This window comes from Heliangelus exortis, chromosome 17 (genome assembly GCF_036169615.1).
Source record: "Heliangelus exortis chromosome 17, bHelExo1.hap1, whole genome shotgun sequence".
In the NCBI taxonomy this organism is placed as follows: Eukaryota; Metazoa; Chordata; class Aves; order Apodiformes; family Trochilidae; genus Heliangelus; species Heliangelus exortis.
In genome coordinates, this window is record NC_092438.1 from 8,653,775 (window position 1) to 8,662,785 (window position 9,011).

Sequence of the window (9,011 nt, forward strand, 5' to 3'; positions counted from 1 at the left end):
GCACCCAGCCCTGCTCCCCCCTGAGCTGAGGGGCTGTTTGAAGCCATGGTGGGATTTCCTCCATGTCCATGTTTTCTCTGGTGGTCCCGTGCTCTTGGGCAACACCATGCACACTCAGCCCAGGCTGAAAGCCCAAATCAAGCACATTTGATAACTGAGCAAACCTGGTGGCCTGATCAGATTTGGGGGGCTCTCTTTCATCCTGTTGAAGCTATAGTGGCCCGAGCAGTTTGCCAGGGTACTACTGAGAAGGGAGAGAGGTAAAACAATATCCAGAATAAGGGATGCTAAGGTAGCCAGTCCTCTATCCTGCTACCTGCACGCTGCCAGCGTTGCAGGAAAACTTTGCCTCCCTGGTGCTCCATACCCAGGTGCAAGAGGCTTTTGAGATGCCAAAGCTTTCCCTGGTCCATCAGCTGATTCCCAGCTGGGGGAAATCTCTGACAATGGCTTTAAATTTCCCACCCCTTGCTGCTTCCCAGCTGTAGGGATGAAATGCTGAGAGGTAGGCAGGAAGGAAGGGAGAGCTCTGAAAAAAGCACTCTCAGAGCCCAGATGTGCCAGTGTCAGGGAGGAGACTGCTTTTAGAGGATACAATAGGAAGGAAGTTGTCTTTCTGAGCAAGATGGTTTATTCTCTGCCCAGGTGGTGCTTTGCAGGTAAGAGTCACAAAGTGGATGTGTTGGGCTCAGGTTGCAATAGGAACCAGGGCTTGAGCATGTTTGCAACAAGGGCTTGGTAATCAAGTGTTATGTGTTTAAAATAAGCTTTCCTATATTTTATACTTCTTATCAGGAAATCCTGAGGATTCCTGTTCTGTGGATTAGAGGGGATCAGCTGGGAGGCAGGGAGTGATGTGGTCCTGGGTCGGGATGCTCCCCAGGATCCTGCACTAGTGTTTTGACAAGATAAGGGAAAAAAACCAAAACAACCCCCACTCTGTGACCTATTATTTAATTTTGGCAGCTTTTTGGAAGGCATCTCCACAAGTGTCTGTAGAAAATCAGGCAAGCAGAGGCTTTGAGATGTTGTTTAACTCTGTTCAGGATCAATTGCAGACTTTTTCTCTCTAATAGTGGTGTTTCACCTCTCTGTGCAGTGACTCATCTGGAAAGACTCAGGCAATTTTCTAGCAGTACAATCACTGCCCTCTCATCATCACTGACCACGACTGTTGTTCTGCTTCCAGGGTATGTTCACAGCACAGAACATCCTCAAGAAATTAAAGCTGACAATAGCTGGAGTTCAGCACAAAGGTGGAGGTTGGAAGGTGAAATAGCTGCATCTCAGTTTTCCTCATAATTTTTGGAATCAGCAAGCTTGTTGTGCCAAAAACCACATGCCAGTTGCTAAGCCTTGCTTTGGACAGGGGGTGTATGAAGGAAAAGGAAGAAAATGAAAGGATGTTGGTGGCTCTTTGGTCATTGTTTGCACTAGAGCAATGAAAGAAGCTAGAAAAATCCTGCTTAGTAGCAGAAACCACTGCAATGAGACCTGTGGACAGAGGGATAGAAAATTCCTTGGGCTACACGGGCTGCTCAGCAGCCCTGGCCCCTCATTTGAGACGAGGAGTTGGTTTCTCTCTTCTTCTGGAGGGTTCAGGATGGGGGACCCTGTGAACCCCTTAAGCCTCAGGGCAGTATCTGATGGATCACAAAAAGTCCCAGGCAAACCTAGGCACAGGCTGCATGGCCAAGCCAGGAGCTGCAGGGTGAGAGCATCAGGCTGGAGGCAAAAGCACCCTGGTTCTCTCCTTCCTTTTCTGTTCCGCTCCTTTCTTCCATGTGCCTTGGTTTCCTCAGCTCTGCAGGGGTGTTAATGAACTTTTCTTTATGGTTTACCTGGATTTCTGTAGTTTTAAAGTGCTTTATAAGACCCAGGCAGCCTTACAGTGGTGTGATGGAGCAGAGAAAGCATCTGAAATCCCCAGGCTGTTTTTCTGTGCTCTGGTGAAGTCAGAGATTTGGCCAGTTATGTTCATATAGCTTGAAGGAACAATATAATAGATTGCATCTATCTTTGGCAAGAGGGTCTTGAGCAGACTGCAGAGCTGGAGGGCCAGCAAATTTGGGCATCAGACTAATTTCTGTCACCCTTTCCTCGGATGGTAGTGATGTACAATAACACAGCTGCCAAATAAAGTGATGCTATCACCTTCCAATTCTTCAGCCTCTTGAGCAGATCCTTACTTTCAGAAAATAATCCCTCTCCAGCCTACAGTTAATGTCTGCAGCTGATACCTGCCACTGTGCACGCAAGATAAGTGATGGGAGGTGTGCTTTCCTGTCTGAGCTGGCTCTGGATGGAGATGCTGTGAGTTAAAATGGCTTTATAAAGCTCTCTCTAAATGAAATAAAAGAAACATCCCTCTGTTTTCCAGCAGAGACCCCCTTCTAGCTGCAATCTGCTGCTCATATTAGAGATGTCATAGATGTGGGTCCAGGATCACTGAGCCACTGGTAGGCTCCATGGAGGGGTGAGGATCTCTGCTGTGGGGCAGCTGTTGTCCATCAGGAGATACTCATGTGGGTATCAAAATAGGAGGAGAAGGGGAATTGTTAGTTAAATGGGTAACAGCTGCTCTGCTCCTGCCATTCCTTGCCAGAGCTGCCCGCAAGCTGAGAGTACAGAGCTAAAATTCAAGTGTCAAAGTCTTTTTACTTTTTTGTCTTTCTTTGTTGGTTTTGTGGGGTTTTTGTTTGTTTGTTTTGGGGTTTTTTGTGTAGAAAGTTGGTCAGATTATTAAAAAAAAGGAAAGATTTAGAAAAAGAGCATGAGAAAGTGAGCAGCAGGCAGATGCAAGTTGCATGATTTTCTCCTTTTTTTTTTTTTTCCTGGTGTACTTTCCTAGAAGTTTTTCCCCCTGCACTGGCAACAAGTCCTTGCCCTTTTTCATGCTGCTCTCTCCATCCCAAGGCAGAACTTGGTGTCTGGTACTCGAGTGTCCCTTGCCAAGGCTGGCAGGGACAGCATCACTCAGCCTGATGTCTCTGGGCTGCTTTGCTGTTGAGCCATGAGCGTCGCTGACGTGGGAGCCGTTTGCTCACCAGGCTGTGAGAAAATCACTGGTGCTTGCTGCTGGGGTAGGGGGTGATTGCCAGCAAGTGTCAGTGACACCAAGGAGCACTCTCTGGTCATGCATTGGCAGATTCTCCACAGGATCTGCAGTACTGTGACACTGCCAGAGGGGACCTTGGCCCTGGGAGTCCTGGCACAGCTCACGCACGAAGGATTATGAGCTTGATTTTCCTCTTGTTGATCCGGGGACAAGGCAGAGTGTGTCACTGGACTCTGTGGGTCCAACCCACACGGGGAGAATTGGTGGGGAAGGGAGAGTCCAGGTAGGAGGTCACCATCCCTGCTGGCTCTATCAGGTGTCCTTCTCCAGTTCATGGAAGCTTTGGGAGCAGTAGCTGCTGATATATTGAGCAGATCCTGCCTGGGGCAGTCCCAATCCTATCCTGCAGCAATCTCTCTCTCTCTCTCTGGAAGCATTTCAGCCCTTGCTCCTGGGCTGCACTTGGCTGCAGCAAAAATATAGAGTTTGATCTTTAGGCTGGACTTGTGACATGCTGGTCCCTCCCAGAGCTTCACTCCCACCTGCTTCTGCTTCTTCCCCTTCCAAAGGCCTTCAGCTCTTCCAAAAAAACCCCTGGGCAGGAGCTCATCTCCATAAGTTTCCAGTTTCAAACCTCAGGTCATGAGTAGGGTTAAAATTTGGTTGGAGGGTTGGTTTTTTCCCTTTGATCACCTCAACAGCAGCACAAGATGCCCCTGAGCAAATCTGATGTGTCAAATCCCTTCCTGAGAGTTTAATTGACCATCATAATTAGCTCATTTTCATCCAGAGATTCTTGTTGAAGGGGCAGATGAGGGTCAGAGACTGGGAGGACATCTCTCATTTCCCATAGCACTGTTCAAAATAGCTACAAGCAACCAGCCCTGGAGTTTTCCTCCTAGGGATGCTCTGTAGCTCCCAGACCTCTCTTACTCTGAAGAGCCCTTAACCCTGGGAAGTGTTGTGCCTGGAGGAGGCAGTGGATAAAATCCTGAAGCCAACAGCAATGCTGGGGATGTGTCATGAGCCATTGGATGTTCTGGGTGGAAATGCTCATGGAGTGAGATCAGCCACTGGCAGGAGCTGGAGGGACTATGTTCAGGAGTCAGAGCATTATCTCTGCTGCTGCCTGATTTTTGTTTTGTTTTTGGTTTATGCCATCTCCTTTTTTCATTTGTACTAGAAATATTTTTTCCATGTTTGTCTGTAGCCCTCTGTGTTTATTTCTGGGGAACAATAAAGTTGTGTTTTTTGCTGCTATCAGTGGAGTTTGCAGCCATATAAGCACAAAGTATTACCCTGACAAATCATTTCATCGCTTTTCCTCCATGAATAATGATCTGTCTCTATCAATCCCCAAAGAAGCATGAATAAAAATAACAATTTCTTTCAGCTGCAGCTCAGCATTATCAGATGTATGACACAGAGATCCCTGCAGGCCTGACTTTGCCTGTGTTTGTGCCTGGTTTATTGGAGGGATGGCCATAAGGGTAAAGTTTGTTGAACTCCTGAGTTACAACTTGATAACCAGAATTTGGGATGACCCTCTTGTCCTGGTGGTGATGGATTTATTCCAGACCATAGGTAGTCTCATCATCTCCAACCTTTCCTGACTTGGTAACAAGACAGGGGAGCAGGTACTGCTGGGAACCATTTTGGGTTCCCATTACACTCTTTGCCCCATGGACAGGATGGCTTCCAGTTAGTGTTTTTTATGGTCTGGAAAAAACAACATTATAAACTTTTTAGCAGCCTCATAAATGTCAACTTTGTGGCATTCTCTGTTGTGGTTGGCTATGTGGTCATCTCTTCCTAAATCCTTGAGATTATAGAGGGAAGAGTTGAAAATGGCCAATTTAATCATTGGGGAAAGGCTGAAGCCAAGCTGTGACCTTGAGAGATCCCACTCAGAGGCAAGGACTGACTTCTTACCAAGTGATTTCTCCTTGACAGAAAGGCCTGGCAAGGCAGGACCATCTTTGCCTTTGCATCAGAAACATGGTCTGTCTTATGTCTCAGGAACAAAGGAGAGATTAGGGGGCAGCTGTAATTGCATTTTTGGAGTGAGTTCCTGTTCAGATTTCATGCTGTGACATTATGCTTCTTATGATGCATGTGATTAAAACAAAGTAAACCCAAAATCTTTTAGCCTGCTGTGGTCTGGTTAAGGAGTCAGAGATATGCTGAGCTCCAAGGAAGAGAGTGGATAAGAGAAGAGGATGCAAGGAACAAGTGGACTGTTTTGATTTTGAAAGAGAACTGGAAAGGAGAAAAGAAAACAAGAAAGCAAAGAGAAAAGCCAGAAACTATAACAGAAAAAACAGCACTTTGTTCCTTCTGAATTTATCATAATTTCTAGAGCCTGATTTCCTCAGATCCTTTTGTGTGGAGTCCAGCTGCATTTCTGGTGCATGATGAAGGGATTGGGTGCTTTTATGTGTCTCTAAGCTTTCCCCTTTTCTGACCCACTACATCACTTGCCCAATAAGCCCGGAGTGGGTGGCAGCTGGACTCAGGCTGAACAAACATCTCCCAATTGCTGAAAGAAATCTCTGAAAATGTTTATCAAGTTGAATCTTATCACCCTGATTTACCTGCATGGGACTCCCAAAGCAACCTGGCAGCATTTCCCCAGTGCTCAAACCAAGCAACTCTCAGTCTGTGTCCTCCTGCCCAGTTCTCCAGCCCTTGCTCATGCTGGGTCTGGAGCTTTGCAGGAGATGAATAACTCAATTGATCTGCCCAGGGAGGGGCATTCCAGCAGGGATTTCTTGATGTGATTTTATTGGCAAATAGAGGAGCATTTTTACCCAGCTCCTGGAAAGAAACACCTTTTCCCATCCTTAACACCCACACCCTTTACATCCCCTTTACCATGTGGCCAGCTGAAGACTTGTGCTAACCCACACCCTGCTCTTAGGCAAATGCAGTTTTGAGGATAATTTCAGGTGTGACCATTCCAGGCAGACTGCCACATGCTGGAGTTCTCTGTCAGGCTGCCCAACAGCAAAGACAAAACCTACAGAGCCCATAGTGCACTCCAAGGCATAGAGACAGGAGATGTTTTGTGATCTGGGCTACAGTTAGCAACGTGGTTGGGTGCTGTGTTAGTGACATGTGACAGGAATGACCATCACTGCCACAAAAAGGACACCTGTAGCTACCTTCCTGGCCAGTGATGACATCTGCTGGGTGGAGAAGGGGAGGTCCCTCTCTGGATCAGGACCCCAAGGGGAATGGTCTGTGAGATTGTCTCTAGTAAAGGCCTCGTTTGATGATTTCCACTGAAGAAATGGCAATATCATTGAGGATCTGCAGCTTGGTGATGGAGGAAAGCTGCTTCTGCCGATGCTTGTACTGCAGGATTTTGTTTTCATCAATGAAAATGTGGAAATAGTCCTGGTCAGAGTAGATTTCAACCTGAAAGAGAGGCTGTGTTAGGTTTACCACGTGGCCACACATCCTCAGTGGATCTTGCCGCTGTTGTGTCAGCAAGTGTTCAGATCTGGGCATGGGAATCCACAACCACCCCAAATCCTGCCAGAGCTGACACACAGTCTGCTCACCCTCTTTTTGGGCAGAAGGAGGGAATAACTTAGTTGTTCATTTCATGGCAGCACAAACCGACTGGAAAAAAAAACAAACACACAAACATCCAGGTATTATTGCTGTAGCTCTGCATGTCTGTGCCTGAGTTGGATGTAAATCAGCAGCAAACCAGGGTACTATAGAGATACTATGAGGAGGCTGAGCCAGAGAGGGGATGCTACTGGGCATGGTGCTGGCAGGAAAGGCAGAACTAGATACTTCAGGAGGACCCCAATATTGGCTGGGTCACTCTTGTCCTGCCTGAGGACACCCATGGAGTGACCCAGGGTTACCTGGAATGGCTCCTTTGCTTCAAAGGGGAAGGTGCTATTGACCTCTTCTTTCCCCCAGTGGTTGGCAAGGAAGGAGTTGCAGACAATTCTGGAGCTGGAGAAGCGAGGGTTGAAGTGGAGAGCAATTTGGTCTCCAGGATCACAGAGCAGATTAATTTCAAACCTAAGACAGCAAAAGAAAAATGATGGAGAGCCGTGGAGCAATGCTGCTGGCTCAGGAGAACTGGGAGCAGAGTGTGTCCTTACATGCTGGTGTGGGAACTGGTCTCGCCCTTGACCACGACGCTCCAGCCAGGACACATCCCCTCGGGATACAGGGCCTCAAACTGCCAGGGAGGATGTGATGGTGAAGCATAGCAAGGCAGGAGAGGTTCACAGCCCTGCTCATTCCTCACACTTCTCCTTTCTCACCCTCTTATTTTTTTCTCCTTTCTTCCCCCTTCCCACCCAGGCACATTCTCTGTCCCTGCCTTTTTCCTCACTCCTAAATAATCTTGGGGACTCTAGATTTATGAAATTAAGTTCCTACAACATCCACTTGATGAGGTGGGATTTTTTGTCTCCAAGGTCTTTTGTAAAGAGCTGGGTGGGATCAGGGAGAAAAAAACCAACCAACCAAACAAAACACATAAACAACAACAAAAAAACCCAATCCCAAACCTGAATGCCTCAATTGTTGGCAAGACATGAAGATGCTCTGCTCTCCTTGCCTGGGCAGTACAAAACTGGAAAACTTTGTGGTGCTTTGAAACAGGGTGTGAAGGACAAGGACTGGCCAAGGAATTATCAGTGCAAGGTGACATCCAGCCCAACCCTATTCAGGGTTACATGACTCTTCCCACAGGCTCCTGCCTGATCCTCCATTCCACCCACTCCCCCCAGCCTCAAGGTTAAACTTGCATAATTGAGCTGGAAAATGTTCCTTTTTGAATAATTCATAATTTTATTAAATAACTCATTTTAATAAGAGCTGCTTGCCATTTCACCCCACTTCTTTTAGAACTCTAACGATCTTTCACTTTTGAGCATCCCTCTTTCTGAAACTTATTGCTCACGCTGGGAGTCTTCAGCCTTGGCATCTCCACTGCTAGCTCCATGCTTTGCTTTCTCTCCCTGCAGCAATTTCACTGCCCTGTTTCTTTCTCTGCTATGGTTTTCAACACATTTTTGGGATATGCCTGGTTTTGATCAGAAGCTGAGACGTGGCTATGGCCAACTTAGTGCACTCCTGCCTGACTGCTTTTGGTCAGTGGCTCGGGGAGCCTCTGCGTTGTCATTCAAGGGCTTTGACCACACTCATGTCCCTGGCTGTGAAAGGAGGAGCTGATGGTCAAGTTTCAAACAGTGAGTGGTGATGGCAGCACCCAGATTAGCCTTGCCTTGACCCTCAGCTTGTCACTGTTACAACAGAAGACACCCCAGGTACAGAGGAAGCAGAAATTCCTTCCTTGCTGCTGCTGTCCCAGCGGAGAGGGGTGGTAAAGCACAGCTCCTATTTTGGTCTCAGTTTAAACCCTACATACTAGAAATGCTGCCATGAGGGCAGCATTGCCCTGGCCCAGCTTGAAGAAAAACTTGTCCTGTTGCCCCATAAAACAAAACCCATGAAGCTCTCAGCTTTGCAACAGCCAGGACCAAACCAAAACAGCAATGAGCATCCTCACGTCTTGCAGGATCTCTTGCCTTTCTTGCCCTTATCTCTGCCACTTTTCTTGATTTTCCACCCGCACCCCTCCCCCCCCTCAACTCTGCACTGTCCCCCATCAGCCAGCCTGGGCTGTGCCACCTCCTCCTCCTGTCCCCAGACTTACCCTCAGTGCCATCCTGCTGTCACCCCCGTGCTGCAGACCTGCTGCCTGCCTGCTCAGAGGGGCCTATATAGGGGCAGGGGCCCCATGTGAGCTGGGATTAACAGTCCCAGTGAGCTGAGGTCTCCTTTTCAGCTGGGGAGCAGCAAATCCTGCTGCCTGTCCAGCAGGGTCAGCCCACTCATGCATGAAGGGTTAATCCAGCCCTGATGCTGCCTGCACAAAGGGCAGTGCTGCCAGGCACCCCTGAGCCCTGATGTGATG

The 9,011-nt window shown here is 47.8% G+C and overlaps 1 protein-coding gene across 1 annotated transcript; it reads right to left on the reverse strand.

The window, feature by feature from the left end:
• Positions 1-5,825: 5,825 nt before the first annotated feature.
• On the reverse strand, positions 5,826-8,778 carry GRIFIN (galectin-related inter-fiber protein). Its single transcript, XM_071761153.1, has 4 exons — positions 8,751-8,778; positions 7,186-7,265; positions 6,940-7,102; positions 5,826-6,478 (listed from the first exon to the last, which is right to left on the reverse strand). Exons 1-4 carry the CDS (start codon positions 8,760-8,762, stop codon positions 6,314-6,316), a joined length of 420 nt encoding a protein of 139 aa, XP_071617254.1. The 5' UTR covers positions 8,763-8,778; the 3' UTR covers positions 5,826-6,313.
• Between the last annotated feature and the right edge of the window lie 233 nt (positions 8,779-9,011).

Coding starts and splice junctions, on each gene's coding strand:
- GRIFIN (XM_071761153.1), bottom strand. Junction 7,103..7,185: donor ACCAGTTCCCACACCAGCAT/GTAAGGACACAC, acceptor TTGCTGTCTTAG/GTTTGAAATTAATCTGCTCT. Junction 6,479..6,939: donor AAGCAAAGGAGCCATTCCAG/GTAACCCTGGGT, acceptor CCTCTCTTTCAG/GTTGAAATCTACTCTGACCA.